Source organism: Sycon ciliatum, chromosome 5 (assembly GCF_964019385.1).
Source record: "Sycon ciliatum chromosome 5, ocSycCili1.1, whole genome shotgun sequence".
NCBI lineage: Eukaryota > Metazoa > Porifera > Calcarea > Leucosolenida > Sycettidae > Sycon > Sycon ciliatum.
In genome coordinates, this window is record NC_088647.1 from 2,812,494 (window position 1) to 2,833,429 (window position 20,936).

Consider the following 20,936-nt stretch of genomic DNA (forward strand, 5'->3'; position numbering starts at 1 on the left):
GGTCTAGACTTCCAAGACTCGACTGTTTGTTCTGGTTGATAAAGGGGGGGGGGGGGGGGAGCTATTATTATGATTGTATGAATGATTGTTGACTACACCATGCATGCCTAGTACACCATGCATGCCTAGTACACCATGCATGCCTAGTACACCATGCATGCCTAGTAAAGCATGCTTTAGGGCCTGCAGGGCCTCTGAGTCTTACACCCACCGTAGGGTCGGGAGGCTCCCGGAGCCACTTTTCAACATGTCGCCGCAGGCTGTGCTGACACGGGAACAGGCGTGACTTCGCCTTTGCATGCAGGCCACTTAGGTAAAGCAAGAAACGGTTTCTTGTCAAGCCCGGCCCCAAATGACCACACACACCCACACCCACACCCACACCCACACCCACACCCACACCCACACACACACACACACACACACACACACACACACACACACACACACACACACACACACACACACACACACACACACACACACACAAACACACACACGCCGCTATTGTCTCTCAGACCATGATTCCTTTCATTGCATAAACTGATAAAGGCCTTGCTCTCAACCAGCTACGTGTACATGAATCATCTGGCTTGCAATGTTGCTAGCTGAGTGGAAATGAGAATGAAAAATAGTGCTGATATGCAACAACATACCGACTACGTAGGCAGATCTATTAACATAGAATACTTGCTGAACTAAATCGGAGCTGCAACACATGAACTAAGCCGTGAAGGTGCTAGTGAACTACTTCAAAGTAAAAAAGCTAAAAATTGTGATCCTAAAAAATTGTGATCCTAAAAGTTGTGATCCTACACAATGGTGATCCTAAAAGTTGTGATCCTACAAAAATTGCGATCCTAAAAATGTGACATTGGAGCTGGAATAAAGCAATTTCTCCAAAGTGGCTGTCTCTCTAGACCTCTATCTGGTGCAGTACTAAATTTAATGTCAAAAAGTGTCCCCTGTGGACACAGTCATCATCGAGTCGACCCAGCACGTCACAGTATAATTATTATTTAGTAGCGCGCTGCTTACACCTACAAGTACACTATAGAAGCCGACATAAAAATTGATTTCTGCTTTAACTCGACATTAGCAGCGGGGTGCACACCAGCGTAGCACAGGTCATGCGTGTGACGTTTCCAGAGATACGGCGGAAGGTATAGCTATGCCAGTAGAGGAGCTCACGGCAGCGTTTAATCAAAACCTCCATCAGTAGTATTACTAAGTTTAATATGAACATTAGAACTAGAATTAATGCATTAGACCGACTTGACCAAGCAAGTAGCTAATGCTAGAAGGTTTGCTGATAATGCTGGATAATTGCTAATGATTCAAATTTGCTAAACGGACCTAAAGTACTAAGTTGTGTCCCAAACAGGAATCAACGTGTATATGTGGGGAAGAGTAGTGAAGGGCATCAAGATACAGAGTATTGAGCATTGCTGAGTGGCGCTACCAGAGCTGTCACTGTAGAGCAGGCCAGCAAGCTGAATGCGTGCTCACCGCAGGCAGAGTCCAGTGTGTGCCGGAGTAGGAGTACTAGTGGCAATGTCTGTAGCAATCTAACGCCGTCCCGTGTATAACTTACTCAGGTTCCTGTAGTGGCGGTGGTGGTGCGGTGGCGTCAGACGGGGGCGGTGACATGGCAGAGCTGGAGAGGCCCGCGAGGCCGTGCGGCAGGCTGCTGCCCTTCGACAACGACTGCTTCTGGAAGTGGGCCAGTTTGTCGTCGAAGGTCGCGCTGAAGTCCACGCCTCCGTGACCTGCCGTCCGCCGAAGCATGGACACCTCACTGATCAGCTTGTTAGAGGAGACTTCAAGACGCTGCAGCATTTCCACCACTTGCTCCAGCTGAAATCTAGCCACATGAATACAAGCCGAAGGGCGTACATCATGCAGCAGAACATAGAGAGTTGAGAACGGATGATACCAACTCTACTAGGTAAACGTAGAAGCCAGAAGCCAGTCATTTGGATCATCAATGGCTTCTATGCACTAGCACCTCTGCACAGTTGTGCATCGAGAACTCTTTTAGAGCTGCCTGGACCGGCGGCCCTGTTTGTGGCTTGTATGCTTTCGCGTAGCTATACGGCTTCTGCTGCAATTTCATGGACTTCTAGAGTTTGGTTGTCAGTGATGATGCATGAATAAATCCACTCCCAGTAGCCCTACTATGCACAAGATTGCTAAGCCAGGAGCGTAGCAATGCCGTTGGAGGTGGTTCGGCCGGAGGGGTGTCCCCCGGGAACATTTTGACATTAGGGTGCAAAACCCTGCTTTCTGGCCACCTTTGGCATTATGTTTTTTTTTTAAGGTCCAGCCAAAGCCGGACCGGCTAGAGCGGTTGCTACGCCCCTGTAAGCTGAACTATGGTAGTGGAACCTGGTACACATTCACTAGTATTCGAAATGTTTGAGCCAGTGCACATCTTCAGTAAACATGCACGCGAATACGAACATGAATGCAACACTTCACCACCAAGAAGATGAGGGGGGGGGGGGGGAGGGCTGTGTGGAGTTGACTCTGGAAAATCGGGCAGTTGAAACGACATCTTTGTCCTCCACAGCTCAGAGTAAAGCCAAGCGAAGGCACTTCAAGTTATTGCACAGACTGATCTACACTGACTCACCCTTGCTGATTGAGACGCTTGGTGAGGGCGCGATTCTCTCCCTCCTGCTGATCCAGTCGCTCTTCCAGTGCCTGCAGCTTCTTGTCCTTGCGCACGGAGGAATCCGCCTCGCTTTTGCTAAGTGTTTCGATCTGCTCCGTGTGTCTGCTACCCTGTTCCTTCTGTGCAACTAGTTTGGAGTCGATCTGGGCAGTAAGAGAGGACAGATATCCGGAGCAGCTGAGCATGACGGCATGATGATACCATGCTCAAACTGGTGTAAAGTTGACTAAATTGCCCTGGTATTCATCATCGGTCAAGGGACTTTAATTGCCATGGTGGCCATAATCACCAAGGTGATTTTCGAACGAGAGGCACAGCACACTGTTGAGAAAGTGCTGCATATGTTACATGTATGGTGTATCAGAGAAAGCAGGTGGTCACGCAATGCCATCCTGATGCTGCTATATTTCCCTTGTTTATCAATACAAACCAGAACTGTATGAACGGGCAAGTATCTATTGCAGGGTGGTACTATTTCTGTGCATAACCATTAAGTTCGGGGTGGCAAATCCTACCCACAGAGCAGACAATCGTATAACCTACCACTTCGAGTGTCTTCTCCGTGCTCTCCTGTCTTTGTTCTTGCGTGCCGAGTCGTACCTCGACCTTGTCAAGGTTACTTGTGATCTGTAGGGTTTGCTGCAGAATGCGTTCCTGGATGCTCTGCGCAGCCTTCTCCTGTTCAGTCTGTGCCTCCTCCAGCTGTCCGCTCAAGTGATTGCGAACACTCATAATGCCGGCTGAGGTCTTGGAGCCCCAGTTCTCTGTTAGCTCGTGATTACTGTGCACTGCATCACCGAGCTATACACACACAACCAGATATCCCAACGCGAGTGTGAGTGCGTGCGTACACACATATACAATCATACATCCACATCCACACACACACGCACATACACACACACACACACACACACACACACGCGCGCGCGCGCACACACAGAACCAGACAAACTATTGCTTGTGCAAATAAGCTTGCTAAATTCCAGCATCTGCAAGGATTGGATGACCCAAGGCACTCTAAGTCACATCAAACACTTGCACACATGGTTGGGTGTGGAGTTAACCAGGCAAGACGCCTGCAGAATATTGCCAAGCAGGCCCGGCAGAACTGGTCCAGCTGGTCAGACAAGCACCAATGCATGCTTACTGCTGAGGGTGTCATGTGTAAGAAGACCCTGAGTCTGTGGGGACTGCCCTATACAAATATGAATAAATACAATAATGTCTACCCTCCATATCATACACAAACTGTATGACAGGCTAGGGTATGGCTAGACCAATCAGCAGCTGCTTCCACCGGTCCTGTCAAGCTTTGGCCTCAGCCCAATTCTGTACGCAGAGTTACCCATGCCTCATCACAACTGCATGTGCCCCCAATCAGTCCACCTGGTAAAGACCAGGTCTACGTTGAGCCGGTGCAGTGGGTATGCATAGTTAGGTCGTAGGTCGCTGACAGAACACTTACCTCTTTCTCGGTCTTCACCACAGCCTGCATAAGCTGGCCAGTCCACTTCTCCTGGAGAATGGTCTGATGTGTCAACTGTGCTATGGTCTGCTGCTGTTGAGACTCCAGCAGCTGCTTCTGCTTGTTGAGAATCTTCTCCAACTTCAGGAAACCGTCCACTTTCTCCTCTTGCAATATTTCTACCACAGGACAATATAAATTAATTTAGAGTTGAAGTGCTTTTGAAAAGAAGTATTTGTGACTAGAAATTCCAATGCAATGGTGTCACGCGATCAACACTGCAAGTGTGATGCTCCGAGAGAAGTCACCCTGTGTAGGCAATGCACAGAAAGCAACATACGCCGCCACTGCGTGTACTTGCGTGCACGAAAGCCTGGCAGCCTCGCGGGTTTAACCCACACTTCACAATGCACCCAAGTCACGCTACACCAGCTCTCCAGCCTTAATCGCAGATATCTAGATTTGCGAGACGCAGATTTTGTTGCCCGTACACAACCCCCCCCCCTCCCTTCGGGATTGGTTGGAATGCCGGACTGAAAAGGCTAAAACCTTCTACTGTATATGAAAAGGACGTGATACCATTACCAGTTTATTCTCACCTTGCATGCGTTTCTCCGTGAAGCCCGCCGAGGGCTTATAAAATCTCATGCGCCACCCTTTCAGCTATACACACAAGGACACAGCACACACAGATCATAGAGACAAAAGTCATACACATTGATTTGCCATGCGTACAGCGGTGCAGTCGTGCACTTTCAGCAGAGGGTAGAAAATAGGACCATGCCTGTATCTGGTTCCCAAAATATCACATTGCTGGCAGATTCCTCCAAATATAGTACCCCCCCCCCCCCACACACACACTTATATTCCAGGACTGACGCCTCCATGAAAGGCGACAATATTAAAATAGTATTACAATATTCTAACGAGCTACTACAGTAAAACCTGTCAATGCGACCACCCGGATAAGGCCCAGTGACCACCTGTCCCAGAAGACCACTGCAACCAGGACCAAGGTATGCTATTTCCAGTCAAATAACCCTGGATAAGGAGACCACCTGGTTACAGAGACCACACTTTGAAGATCCCTTGAGCAGTCGTCTTAGACAGGTTTCAATGTAAATTAAACGAACAAATCAGCCGAAATGGATTCGATGGGCAAGAAAGCAGCATACACGTATGCAGGTAGATGTATTCCCAGCACCATCCTGGTAGAAAACAGGTGCCAGATGTGTCAATACTCACAGCAATATCCCATAGCTTAGAAGCCTCTAGATCAGGTAGTACCCACGCTCTGTTGATCTCTACCTGCCTCACAGCGTCGCGGTTCATGGCACCAAACGTGGCCGCCATCTGCGCAATGAGAATTGTCCTCATGATCATGACCACGCCGATCAGGAACAGCAGATACAGAATCACTGGCAGAGCACTGGACACACATATACACCCACACACATACACACACACACACACACACACACACACACACACACACACACACACATATACACCCACCCACACCCACATACATACATAAACACACACGCACATGTGAACACACACACACACACACACACACACACACACACACACACACACACACACACACACACATACACACATAACAAACGAAACACACACAAGCACACACACATGAATATATGCCCATGCGCCCATGAAAGGACTACGGATGCAAGACTTTGTGGGAAGGAAAAAGTTTGCTATTCCCTGATGATGTGCACAGTTGGGAAAGATTTGTATGAGATGTGTTTGATGTGTAACTCAGGTAAGCATCACTCCTTTACTCCACTAGAGGTGCTGCAACCACTGTTTTGGACGACTGAAAAAACCATGATTGGCCATCACCAGCCATCCTGCATTTCCGTTTAGCTCGAAGGGGAAGAGACATTTTAGGCAAAACATCAAACCACCATGATTATTTTAACACACACACGGCCACTATATCTTTTTACCTCAAACCAATGAGTACTCTGTCTTCAGCTCTTTAAATTTCTACGAAGTGACAACCCCCTACAAACTAAAATTTATACTCTCGAGTCACCCGCTCAGTCAAGCATTCGTACATCGCCGACCACATGTTGGGGAGAATGCATCTAAAATATATTTGCCCTCGTCTGCTCACCAGGCTGATGCACGGAAGCCAAGCGCTTACCCAAGTTGCTGCGAGTTTGAATAGTACTGTATCAGGTTACGACCCTCCACGAGAACGCGGAAGCCCAGAAACAGAGTCTCGCCGTAGCTGGACAGCTCCAGGATCAGTCCCTTGTCTTCTTGGACAATGGTACGGGTGACGTTCTGAGCCAGACCATCACTGTCTGCAATGAGCACATCATTTGAGAAGGTAGCACAGAAAACACAGTGCAAAATTGCAAAATATAATCAACAGATGCTGTCAGGGACAGAAAACTACAAATCTCAAGCAATTCATCACCATCATCATCAATAAGGACTGTCCGATATTCATGAACCAGTTTTCGGGTATTCTCTTCGAATGAATTACCTTCCTCCGCTAAGCAAAACTTCGTTGCGTTTTAAGTGTTCTTGTCATGATATTTCTGTCGGCATTAGACATACATGTCAGTGATCTATCCCCTGCATAGGGTAGCTGAGTTGTCATCCATTGTTCTGACAGGCTTTTGAACCTCCGAAAAGCGTGGAGTCCTTTGAAAAAATCGGCGAAGCAGAACCGTTTCTCAACAGGATGTCACCAGAACACAACCCCAGGCGCGCGCGCATGACACTAAAGTGCGAAAATTAGAACCAGTTTGAAAGACCGCGTGGCTCGAAGAAGTGTCCAGGAGCCGGCCAGCGCTCAGGCACTGCTGTACTAGCACAAGTCGATGGTGCGGATCCGCACACAGCCAAATTCAATGCACTTGTGTTTGCAGCGCAGGGGAAATCAAAAGCGTTCGACATTCAGGTTGTCGTTCAGTCGGCGCAGAATCCTGATCTCAACGTCGACGACTTGGCGTTCTTCCACAGCCTGTAGACTGACGTGCCACTCGTGGCGAAGGAAACCAGAAAGGAGCTTCTGCAGGGTGTGGAAACGTGCTGGCACGACTACACCGCTGCGAAGATGGAGAGCGTTTATTTGGCTCTTTATGGCTCCTTCCATGGCGTTCCGGAGAGTGGCCACAACTAGCAGCGCCACCGTGGAGGTCGTCAAGCTCACAGTTCGAGCGAAGAACTTGGCGATCTCCACGATCACAATAATCGTGTCTTGGAAACTTGTAAAGGCTGCGGAACGAAAGCTGGCAGCGCTGGCGGCGACAGTCAGCGAGGATGCAGACTCGATGTCATCAGAGAGTGAGTCATCATCAGATTCAGACGGAGAGTGAAGCTGGACTGCTTTGAAACGAGCTGTGTGACATCTGTAAATAACTATCTTTCATATCCTGCCTTGTTTTCCACTTTGCAAAGCGTGTTCGTAGCCATAGAATGATTAGGGCTGAACTGTAAAAACGCAACGAAGTTTTGCTTAACGGAGGAAGTACAAGCAACCAGAACCAATAAAACATAAGGATAACTAGCACCACGAGGGTGGTAGCCATTACAACAAGGTGGTAAAAACAACTGGAAAACTGGTTCATGATTTTCGGAGTCCTTATTTAATAATGATGATGGTGATGAATAGCTTGAGATTTGTAGTTTTTCTTTCCCTGATAAGCTTCCTGTCTCCAAGAAATGCTGTTTAATTCTTTTCGCTCTAGACACGAAACAAAAAGAGGATACATGATAGCCTTGAAACATCAGTATCAAGGGCCTATTCCAGCAGAAGGGCGTGGGTATAGGCAGATACAGCAGTAAGTATCAATTTCGTATCGCAATCCTAGATTGGCTAGGGTGCCCCGTAAGGAGATCATAGGTCTGTGGGGACTGCCCTAGAGAAATACGAATAAATACTATACTATACTAAGTTCTTTTATCACATCTTTTAACGAGAATACTCTCCAGTGCTCTATCACACGTGGACGACGGATTTCAACCAAGCGACTTACCAGCTACTATATCTGTTACTTCCTCGCTACCTCTGACATGGGAACGTAGCGATGCGTAGAACGCGCCGGACCAGACGAAGAGAGCCAGTGAGAAGATCAGAAAGAACTTGGGCAGCACTTTCTGACAGATGCCGACGAGGACACGCGTGTACACTCCAATCAGACTGTTCACAGAACCAGACAAGTGCGTGCACACAACCAGACAAGTGCGTGCACACAACCAGACAAGTGCGTGCACACAACCAGACAAGTGCGTGCACACAACCAGACAAGTGCGTGCACACAAAAGCACACACATATCATGCACAGGACTGCAGGAAGCAGTTTCGGATAGATCCGGCCATACCATATCTATACAATACTTTGTGTATGATGTAGCAGGTACACCTAACCTCCTCATCCGTTTTTTAACCAATGCATGTTTAAAAACATGCTTTGGTGGCCTACAAGATGGTCTGGTGGTGACTTAGCCAACTGGATCGGTTCCAGCGGGCCTGATACATATTGTACAACATGCCCATCGGCAGGTGGAACAGCTGAGAGCAAGAACTACATAACCGCGTTGTACTAAGGGGTGAGGAATACAATGATCAATCAACCTGGCAAAAGCCTAATAGCCGCAGTACCCAGCAACATCCCCACCCCACACATCTTCTACAGGGGCAGGACATGTTATGTTATGTTATCTGTATTAACTTACTTCACCATAGGTACAGGCATAAATCCAGACCCGTACTTTCCCGGAGTTTAGCCAGTCCAGTACAGGCTTACTTGTTCTCCACATAACTATGCCGAAGGTACTGTAACCAGGAAGTTTTAGTGGGGCAAAATCCTAAATGATTTTCCCCACTACACCTAAAGCAATTCCCAAACCAGCCAGGTTGATGCGGTAAATCTTAGCAACTGGAGTCTCAGGTCGAAAACCGCAGACAGGTAGTTTTAGTGGTGCTAAATCTAAAGCAATTTCCAAACCGGCTAGATTTGTCATGGTCAGTTTTAGAGAGTTGAACCTCAAGTCAAACATAGTACAGATAGTTGTGAAGCGAGGTACACAAACCCCGCTCATTTGCCAAGATGAAAGTTAAACAAAGACACTCCTAGGCTCTAAACTGATCTCTAAAACAGGACTGCTGAAAGTACGAATTCTTGCGGCGCCTTACCTTGAAGCTGATATGAATTTAAAGATGCGTATAGTGGTGAGGAGATAGCCCAGTGCCAGCAGTATCCACTGTGAACGCAGGTCCAGTGCTCGCAGCGGCACAATGGCTAGAATGAGAAAGATCGAACTCAGCTGGATGTAATTATAGAACTCGCCAAGATATTTTAATCTGCAGCAACACCATGCACAGGAACAGAAAGCACGTTTAATAGTCTTTCAAAAAGTAGCAGCTGTAGTGACCGTACAGAGCGGCGTACACAGAGGCACACAATGAAAACCTTGGGCAAATTCCGAGTCACGCGAGAAACTCTGAGTCTCAACGGAATTTGCCCAAGGTTTTCATTGTGTGCCTTTGTGTATTTTTATTTTTTATACTACAGCCCTACTGGAAAAGATGTGGAGAACAAAAGGAAACAAGAACAAGGACAAAACATAGGGTTTTTGCTCGCTGTTCACGGCACCGATGCTATGTAGAGCTGGGCAACACCACCCAGGAAACATTGAGGTAGCCATTGCATTCGCTGCCTTGACATCACCACCTGCCAGACACTGTTCTTGGCTCCAGACATGCACGTACATGTGTGCACATCTCTACAGAAACACAACTACTGGCACACAGATCTAATATCTAGTTCACGAGATGGTGCAACAATGTATACAGCATCATGTAGTAGTAGACTGTTCTTCTCCCTCCTTAACCTATTATTCAACTCTTTAACTCTCAATTGGGCTTGTGATTTCAAATATAGAATACGAACATTTACAGATACAAGGTGTCATAAACAAAGGGAGACAAGATCAGGACCGGTCTCCCAATGATCATCAAACTCTGAACAGGTGATTCTCAAAAACATCCTGAAACCCCACAACACCAAGGGTACATTCCACGACCGTACCGTTTTTCAAACAACTCCACGATTTCACCGAGCAAGAAGAAGGCCACGACAAGGAGCACGATTGCCTCGCAAACAGCTCGTGCATAATCAACCGGCTGGTTATACTCTTGGGGGTTGAGTTTGTCAACAGCGAAGACGTCAGCTAGCGTGAAAAGAACAATGAAGACGAGGAAGTTCAATGTCGACACCCTGTGAAAAGACGAGGGAAAGGATCACGCAATGAATAGCCAAAACGAACTTTAAGAAACTCCTATGTTCAGTATTGACGTGCACAGTTACTCAGTCTGGTTCAGTGCCCATATGCATACACTGCTATATACTGTACAGGCAGAAATTTCGTCGGTCAATAATTTCGTCCAACTCCAAAGAACGGGAGTTCGTCCGGTTGAAAATTTCGTCCATGGATCATAAGAGTGTATAGAAAAGCTGGACAAATCAACATTAGTCCGGCATTTAATTTCGTCCAAAAACTTCCTGGACGAAAAGACGAAATTAAATTCCAGGCGAATATTTGTGCTTATACTGTACATACTAGCATCTTGTACTCTTTGTATCCCTATCCGTATTTCCACTAGTAGTTCACCTTCACTGCACTCTACAAACTCACACTGTATGGTATGCATACACACAATTTACACTGTTTGTAGGCATCATGCTACTGAGCTTTCCTGAGCTGCAGGAGTTGCTTGTCGTTTGGAACAAAGAAAGGGAGAAACACTCCATCTGGCATTGTACAACACCAGGATGCAAGACTAGCTGCACAGTACTGGCTGAGTGTATTTACAGCCAGAATGTTGCAAAGCACAACACGTCCCACATGACTCACCACAGCATCTTTTCGCCGTAGGACGACCACTTTGTAAAGAGTAGCATGCGCACAGCCCTGTCCTGACTGAACTCCTGCAATACGGAACACACCGGGGAAATACCACCGAGGCAGAGAGGAGTATGAGAGCCATGCGACAAACCAGAACAGATTGCCAGAGCGATGCATATGTGTGTGTGTGTGTGTCTCTCTCTCTCTCTCTCTCTCTCTCTCTCTCTCTCTCTCTCTCTCTCTCTCTCTCTCTCTCTCTCTCTCTCTCTCTCTCGAACAATCGAGTGGCACATCTCCGTCATGCAGAGGTTGAAACAATTGAAGTGATGAAGTGATGTAAATTTAACTCGGGTGGAGAGCCAAGGATTAAAAAAAATTTCTTAAAGAGAGGACCATAAGTTTACAAGTTATCCGTTTATTAGCAGGATAATGGTGAGTCAAAATGTGCAACAATTAGCACAAAACTGACTGATGTGATAGTGACATTCAACGACCTGATGCATAACTTATAACCTTCCAAGTTTGAAAGCTGCTGGTTTGCACATTTCAGACGTGATGCAGCTAAGCATCAGGTCGTTGAATGTCACTATCACATCAGCCAGTTTTGTTGTTGCACATTTCGACTCACCATTATCATGCTTATAGTCGTTAGCGTTGGACAAAACGGATAACTTTAGCTTATATAAGGTCCCCTCTTTTTTTGAAATGATGTAAGCAAATAGTTTATGTGTCATGCTCAGTTCATGCTTTGGTCCTACTCGTGCCCTGTTTCAATTTCTGCAGGGGAGTTTGGAAATATGAACACCACTCGGTCTCGACAACCATACCATGTGGTTTCTTTGCTGCGAACACCGTTTTCACCAGTGACAAAGGAAATAAGGTCGCAGCGAAAGGACAATGCAGTATGACTGTAGAGACTGGATATGTATATTGCTGCATTGAATTGCGTGAAGACGTGTATGATGCGGAAGTAAACCTACATTTGCCAGCTTCGCTCTCTTCAGGATGTTCAGAAAGCAGCTGTTGTTGCCGCTGAAGCCGTACGTGTCGGGTGTGAGGCCGTTTGTGTCGGACTCCAGCGCCGTGTAGTGAAAGTCAAAGCCACGACCTTGCTCCTCTTCTGGCCAGGCATCGATCATGCGATCCATCACGGCATGCGTTACGTCCTGTAAAGAAGAAATGGTGATAATAGAGAGGTTCCGCATAACGTAATTACGTTAGTAAAAAACGTAGTCGATCTACGGAAAGTCTTACGTAAACAGCATGCGCATCTGTGTTCCGCCATACGGAGTTTTCAAATCATGTAGCTGCCCTTGGCAACTCCAAACGCGGCAGTGTACGACCAGATCGACCTGGGGAGAGAGTCATAAATTTGTACCCCAATCCACTTACGGACCAGCTACGTTATCAGAGCCCTATCTACGTACTCTACGTAGACAACTTTCCGTAAGTGGAGAGCAAACTCGCAAATTCACGGGCTTTTCCCGCCCCCTAACGTAAAGTTGCTCAACTTTACGTAGTGCGGAACCTCTCTAATGAGGCTCAGCAATACACAATGGCCAAACTATGACTGCGTTTGCTGAAGGCATCACGCTCAGTCCTGTCAAGCCAAGTAAGCCACGTTGCAAAGCTCAGGCAGAGCATCAAATATCAGCCTTGCCTGCCAGCATTCTTGATTGCCACAGCTCTAGCCTGTAAACCCCTGCCTGGCCTTACCTTCATTTCTAGGTTGTTCATCAGTGCGTAGAACGGTCTCTTCTTGCCTTCAAACACCTCTCTGACACTGCAAAAACAGAAGTGCTTAAAATGCTGATCGATCTCATTTGAGCCCATGTTTGGCATAGTGCTGTGTGCTACACAACCATAGCACAATGTACACACACACACGCACGCACGCACGCACGCACGCACGCACACACACACACACACACACTATCCTGTGCACTCAAACGCGGCAATACTTCATTTATTGGGTCGAAATTCACTGCCTGGTACCGTATTTCCGCGCATATAAGCCCATGGGCCTATATCCGGATATAAGCCCACCTCCGTTTATAGGCCCATGGGCTAATAAACAGACCCAAACACCGTTACGGAACCGATAGTACAGCATGTCAGTGCAGACTTCATTACCAGTACCGGTACCTACGGTAGGCGGACAACCGCGCACGGACGTGTACTTTTTCGCGTGCCAGCTGCCTCCAAAATTCGAATATAGGCCCAGGGCTAAAACGAACCATTATTACTGATTTTTTTTCGGGAAAATGCATTATTTCATATATTAGCCCATGGGCTTATATGCGCGGAACTACGTTAACTTGGAAAGGAACTTTTAAAGTTGGTGACGGAACAGGGCAGCAATCAGTACAACAATGTTCTTGTCTGACCAAACTAACCAGCCGATAACCACCTGCTAGACGATGTCCCTCCCTGGTTTGGCAAGGATTGATTGCGGCATGGTATTGTTTCAAAGGTTACAGGTGTGACCAAGAGTATCATATTATAAGCTCCCTAGAGTGTGGACCTCCTGATACCCTTTACCCATCCATCCATCCATCCATCCATCCATCCATCCATCCACCCATCCATCCATCCATCCATTTCTATCTATCTCATTCCCTTCCTGTATACCCCCTCCTCCCCATTCTCATCTTCCCCCTCGAACTCTCTCTCCCCCCCCCCCCCCCTCCCCGGATCATCACTCACTTGCTGTTGGGCATTTTCTCCATAATCAGTATACTAGTGTCGGGAAGTTGTGCATCGAGGGCTAATTCCAGCGCATTAAGCCCATCGCCATCCTTTACCTGTAGCCAGAGAACAGCAAGACATACCAACATTGCTTCGATTTTCTCAGACACAGCACACAATCTATTCAGATTCAAACACGGTCTCTTTATCTGCACTTGAAACATGGAATTATTGGGCTTTCCAGGGTGCTATCTGGATAGAACATGTGATACTCTGTGTGTGCTGACTGTCATATCGAAGCCTAGGGGAGTTCCCATTCCAAATTGTGACTCGACATGACACGAATCAGAAATAGTGTTAGTCATGTGATATTTAATGGTTCGCTCTACACATGATATCATGCTGAACTTATATTATGGTACCCCGTATCCATTGGTGTTTCTTTGTAATGTTTGAAGCGTTTACCTTCATACCTTTACATGTGACTTGTCCCATAAACAGAATGTCCTCTTGCTTCCCCGTAGACTGTTATCTGGAGTTCTGCTATCACATAGGTTATCTTCTTCCCGTCGTTCCTTTGTGCATTGGGAAATTAAGTCTGCAGTTCATAAACTATTTAGAATCTTACCAAGTACAATCTTGCAACCTACTCACCATCCACACGAGTGGGTCATTGTCAAAGATGACCTCTAAGGTGCAGGTATACGCCAGCACAGCACACTGATGCAGGCAAGTTTGCCCGGATACGTGGTCCGTGGCCCTTGCCGAGGCGTCGTGCGCCTTCAACAAACCCTTCACAATGGTGGATGTCTGCATGGTTCAGAAACACAGGGGCGGACACAATCAAGAAGAGAGCATGTTAGGTATGGCACATCTGGCTGCGGCCAACTACTCCTCAATTTGTGTGTTGTCACTATTGCTGTCTATGTCTCTGTGGGTGCCAGTATATGTGGAGCGAGAACAGCAATACGGGGGTGGATAGAATCAAGAAGAGAGCATAGAAGGGATGGAATATCAAAGTGAAAATTTGTGCGCTGCCGTAAATCACAGCTTTATTTTTTTACAAGCTGGTATATTCACGATTCCAGTGACCAAAGAAGTAATACTATATTAATAATCAATGGCTGGTGTGATAGGCGCGTGTAGCTCACCAGATTGTCTGCAAGCCACTTCTGCGAGGTTAGCCTCAGCAGAGCAGTGTCAGCACTTCCAAAGTTCTTGGCCAGCCAGCCACCAAATATGCTGCCCTCGGCCTCGCCGCGATCCAGAATCTCCTCCGGCGGTAGAGCGGTTTCTTCCTGCCATTTCAGACGCTTGTCGACCTGCCATCACACACAGCATTGTACAGTAAGCACACAGCAAAGTGTTACAGAGCATTTCCGGTATGCACTGTATGCTTGTCAGAGCAACTCCGCAAAAGAACAGATAGCCTAGGCCAGTGAAATGAAACCACAAGTGCACTTCGAGCCGTACATTTAAACGCAATGTGAAACACAACTCCTTAATTTATGGGATGTGAGTAGATCAGACCCGCCACAAAGTAGTCAAAACGCGAAATCGCAACCAATCCGCTGCGTCTATGTTATCTGTTCTCTGCTACAATCTATATGTATGCTATGCTACACCCACATAAGATGTATAAGAGCAGCTAGGGTATACTGCTGTACATTAATAATAACACAGAGCCCTTTCCAGGCTTGTGAGCAAACAGTACAATACTTCAGCCACACCCCAGTGAAAACAATACTTTAGCCACACCCCAGTGCGAACAGGAATACATGTACTGTAAAACCCGTCTACTTGAAGACGACCGCTCAAGGAACCTTCAAAATGTGGTCTCTGTTACCAGGTCACGGTCTCCTTATCCAGGGTCATCTGACTGGAAATAGCATTCCTTGGTGCGGTGGTCTCCTGGGACAGGTGGTCGCCTCATCCCAACAGGTTTTCCTGTTGCTAGACCCTCTGTGGCAAGCAATAATGCAAGCTCATGTGTATACTGATCAAGGGGAGGGGAAGGTGGTGGCCATTAGAATACTACATTGCAGGCACACTGCTCCTTTCTCATACATTGAGCCCTAGGCCACAGCTTAATACTTTTAAGTACTTTGAAGAACAAAGCATTCCAATTAATCAATATTCATTACCATTGCTTTCTCAACTAGTTGCCCAAATTATTTTTACTTTGGGAATGACCTAGAGAATGCATACCAAGGAGTCATCCAACTCTGCCCAATAAGACATGATAGAATACAGCAAGACAAAATCAATACATCCCCTGCGATCAATGCCAGTCTGTACTCCAGCAACAAAAACACTCCTACTGCATTTAGATCAATGATAGAGAGTTGAGAGCAGCAACAATAGCTGTGGAGTAGCTGGATCAGCTGGCCCCGTACTGGCTAGCCTAGCCACCACGATAGCCGGTCATCAGGACTACAAAGGCATTACTCCAGTTGTCTGAAGTGCAACCAAGTGGCCCTCAGCTCCCCTATAAGGCTACAATACCAAACACAAAGGGGCTAATTGCAAGGTGCAAATCAATGATTGACTGCAGCCTGCGCAGCTGAACACTCGCATCATTAATTAATGGGGAGACCAGCACCCGCCCAAGGTGTAGGTACTTTTTACAGCAAACTACAAGGCATTCCCAGATGATATCATGCGGCCAATTATTTAAAACACCCAAACGGTGTACGTGTTACTACTGGGTACTCGACAAAATTAATGCACATTGATCAGCACCTTCAACAGCCTGCATGCTGCACTTGAACTACTACGAGTCGTACTAGTACCAAGTAGCAAAGCTAAAGACACAGCCCTGTTTCATCTGCAACCCCTGCACTGCAGGATCTACTAGTGTAGTATGGCTCCTTTATAACACATAATTTGTAAACACATAAATAGTACACCGTAGGAATGCATCATTGCATGGGTAGCTGTGCGCATATTCGCACTGCCTTGGTCTTCTTCTTCTCCATGGGAGAAAATGAACCCTGATGATAACTTACTTGCATAACTACAAGTATGTGCTTTGAGAGCCTCGGTCTTGAGTGCTGAGAGTATACTTTGAAGTACGTCCTACCCTAGTATGCCCAACAACCCCACAAATACCACCCAAGTATGGGTTTTGCTCATATAGCAATACTTTAGCATAAATTACAAAAAAAAGGTGAAAAACTAATGGCTGTGAAAACAGTCTAATATGGAGGGATTACAAAAATCGGGTGAAGAACCAAGAAATCATAACAAACATATAGCAATACTACTACTAATCATCACTACATGAAGGTGTGCCTGGGAGTACTGACAGGTTGTGACCCCTTAAGCCCTGGTCTACAGAATAGGTTGCTAGGTTACCTGGAGCCAACCACCAACGGCCTGCTAGTGTCACAAGAAGGTTTTGAGCAAGCCCGGGCCAGGGTGAATTATTAACAGGACTGGCTGGCTCAGAGGTATTTGACCTTGTCTATCGCTGGTGATTTTCAGTTTGCAGATGCCATGCCCTCAGACTAAACTGATTACCAGACTGACACAATAAACAGGAGATGCGGCGGCAACAGGGGAGGCTGCACATTGAGGTCAGAGGAATGCCCATATAGACAGCATATGTATGGGCATAGTAGCCACTGTGGCTTATTACCATGCTTGCAGAGTGTACAGTCTTTCTCAAGGGAATGTCCTTTCACAGGTAAAACAGGTAACTTACATAAAGTGCTTATCTCAGTGTGGATGTAATCCTAATCTTTGCTATATTCCAGACTCCATGCACAGTCGAATCCTAAGTTTGGCCATGCTCCCCCCCCCCCCCCCCCACACACACACCATCTTCATGATACTGTCACCTGCAAACACCAATGTGCTGAGAATGTCCCTGGCAGTGCCAGTGCCAGTGCCAGCGCCAGTGCCAGTGGCTATAGTCAACAGGTACTAGTAGTAGTAGAGCCATCAGTTACTAAACGTATACTCCGCTTGGATACAGGACACACGCAGGTGTCAGTGCTATTGCAGCACTGAGAGACTTCCTACCTGCCAGCCGCCGAAGGGCAGAATGCAACTGGAACATATACACTGAGCTGAATGTGATACATACATCTACTAGTGTAAAGTGAGGCTTGCTGCAGGATATGCTGCCGGGCAGTACCAGCTGTCCAACACTGATATCCCATACTACGTGTAGCTGTGGGGCATTGGACAACTAACTTTACTGACAGTATGGTCACGGGAACAGATCTCAGACTTGCGGGTTGGACATCCCCCTCAAGTCCTGACAAGCTGACAGTTTGCAGTATGTGTGTGTGTGTTGTTTGGGTGATGGTTAATGGATGGTCACATTGCCATGGACTGTAAGTTAGTTGTTTTCCGACACAGAATGTATACAATAGCATTGTAGTAAGTCACCCTCTACCTGTATAGACCCCCACGACCCCACCTGTGAGGACAATCACCAAAGAACAGCGTCATGCACATGTGTCATGCAGGCGCAGACGGCTCGCCAAGTATTACGTACGGCGGAAAAATTGTCTGAGTGTCTCCTGTTCTCGCCTACGTCATTGTCCCTGGCATGTGTAGTCGTGGCAACCTGAATGCAAGGAATTCATTCCCGTCCTCCACATAGTTTCTCCCTAAAATAAAAACCCGCTTGCCACACAGCGCTGTTGTTTGTGCACACAATACAATACCACCCTGCTGACAATCAAGTCATAATGACATTCTAAGCACAAGACGGTGTGTGTAACCTGCGTGGCATGTTTACCCTGTAACATAGACATTCTTAGATCACATCATATGGCAGAGTACTATTATGAATCAAGGAGGGAGGAACTGAGAACTGCATTATTAAACTTTAATAGTTGTATCTGCTCCTACTCAGTCGAAGTGCTTCGCACTGGGCACCCAGTATACAAGGCTACTCCATCCCAGCACATCTTTATGAGCAATGGTGTCATCTCTCTTTCTCTCTTTCTCTCTCACAGTCACAAGATATGAGAGGTCATGTTAGCTTTTAAAATTACTTCTCGAAGGAATTGACGTATTTCACAGGGATACCAGTGAAAATGAGAACTGATGGTTTTGGCAACGTACTGTGTCAGCTGTTTCGTTACGCTATATTAGTACAGGGTCACGATCCCACTCCCAGAATGTCATGGCATCATGCAGCCTGTGCAGGTCCTAGAAGCCCAACCGGAAAGACCAGGTCTACCTCGTCTAAGCTCAACGTGATAGTAAGCATGCACGCACGCGCATGTGTCTGTACACAACTAAATCATAGTCACGTTGCAGTACATACAATGAGTCTACAGTATGTACTCCCAAGTCAAGCCCCAACTCTTACTGACATTGCTATTTTAGGCATGTGTGGCCACTACACACACACAGGACTTCAATGATATCACCACTCTACATTATTGATGAGTATTGGTGAACTTTGCACTACATGAACAAGTCCAATGTGCACTGCAGTCTGCAGTACATAATTCATTATGATTCGTCCTGACTCTGTGCTAGCTGTACACCAGTCTTCTGACCCCATGGTCGGAAACAGGTGATCACACTTTAGAGTTTAGTGACTTCACTCTTCAGTTAAAATTTTAGTGCTGCAGTACTCCAAAATGCACGCCCCATTTACTGGCAACATCATGAGCAGCGTGACACGACTAGGGAACGCAACAGTTACTACATCACACACCAGTAACGCTACGCGGCTAGCTGGAACGGAATGTAGGCCACCAGTATGCGCCGATCGCACGTCACTGTCTGTGCCATCGTCCCTCTCCAGCGCACCCAGTCACTGCTCCCCTTGGCCTCGACCTGGGCTTGGGAACAGTAAAGCTGTCAACTTCCTTTCTGCAGTTCACCCGTCGCTACGCAGATGTATAAAACATGATCCCCGGTACCAAACGAGAGACTAGGGCACAACGAACCTGAATACGTTTTCGAAGAGCGCCAGGAAAGAAACGGTCATGGCAAAGTAATTTAGTTACTCAACTCACTGCCTCTGAAAAAAGGGAAATCATTCTGAAACACAACACGCTCACAACGCCTGTTACACCCTTGTAGCACACTTCAAAACACGTCACCGAAACGCTCGTGGTTCGCCACTAATCCGATATTCTGTTACTAGTTGTGGTACGCCAGTCACAGTTTGAGCAGTTTTTCCCCCGTGGTTCAAACCAACACCTGTCAACATCCGACATAAATTAGGTCAAAATGTCACAATCGTAATGCAATCATTTCCGAACCCTAATCGAACATCAGGCTACAATCGGACTCGGAAAGTTCCTTCAGTTCCTTTGTCCCATTTACAAGAGAAAACATACATCGTCATCCTGGTCATCGTCTCACCTCAGCAGCAAACGCCACATTGTCCTTCGTGCCAGGCGCCTTCACGCTCTCGTAGAACGCACGAATATCCAGTTGACCCTCGCTGACCACCAGCTTGGGAGCGTCGGCAGCCATCACAGCACCGTTGGCATTCCGTCCAGGACCCGAAGTACCACTGTTTCCTGAGTGATGCGAGTTCAAGCTGGCCTGCGAACCACCGTGACTGCAGCGATGCGAGTGACGGTCCGCTGCCAGGCCCAGGGTGTCCATTTCGAGAACGACTGCAGTGGTCGCTGCGGCTTGTGCACCCGACATCTTGCAGCGCGATCACGAATGTGCTTTGTGTAGGGCACAAGGTTTTGTCAGGGAAACAACCTGCAGTTGGTCGTCTATCCAGAGTCAGGACCAGCAATCATTCTTGTACGATAGTGAACTATGAGTATGACCGTTGTTAGACCTCCTTCCACCACCTACCTACTACTAGTACTATTCCCTGACACAGTCTCGCACAACATGCAACACCAAACTCCAAAGGCAAAGCGTGCCGAAACACAACGGTCAGTGAGTTATTGACTGTACACGCGGATCAGCTGGCTCAGTTCACCCTTTCCACTGCATGGAGCCAGTGGAGATACTACTAGTAAAGGGATCAATGAGATTGGAACGTGGATCTACTACACATGCACATGGAGCTACGGAGCGTCCTTGCCACGTGCGATTGTCCGTTGTTGCTGGCTAGGCTGTACTGACAAAGACAAGTGTAGACTGTAGACAGTGTAGTGTCGCTTTGTTGGAAAGCGGCACAGTCATACACAACTGACAAGCAAGGCCGCGCGAGCGCGTGCCAGTTCTGCTCTTGCCAGCGCAGCGATCGTGAACGGAGCCTACAAG

At 47.1% G+C, this 20,936-nt stretch overlaps 1 protein-coding gene across 1 annotated transcript; it reads right to left on the reverse strand.

Annotated features, from left to right (window-relative positions):
- Positions 1-539: 539 nt before the first annotated feature.
- Positions 540-20,895, reverse strand: LOC135817172 (uncharacterized). Its single transcript, XM_065330298.1, has 17 exons — positions 20,067-20,895; positions 14,876-15,046; positions 14,379-14,534; positions 13,743-13,840; positions 12,753-12,819; positions 12,017-12,202; positions 11,046-11,119; positions 10,220-10,408; positions 9,325-9,492; positions 8,165-8,328; positions 6,319-6,481; positions 5,391-5,574; positions 4,745-4,808; positions 4,146-4,324; positions 3,221-3,478; positions 2,636-2,820; positions 540-1,864 (listed from the first exon to the last, which is right to left on the reverse strand). The coding sequence occupies exons 1-17, from the start codon at positions 20,358-20,360 to the stop codon at positions 1,591-1,593; spliced, it is 2,874 nt and encodes a 957-aa protein (XP_065186370.1). The 5' UTR covers positions 20,361-20,895; the 3' UTR covers positions 540-1,590.
- Positions 20,896-20,936: the final 41 nt, after the last annotated feature.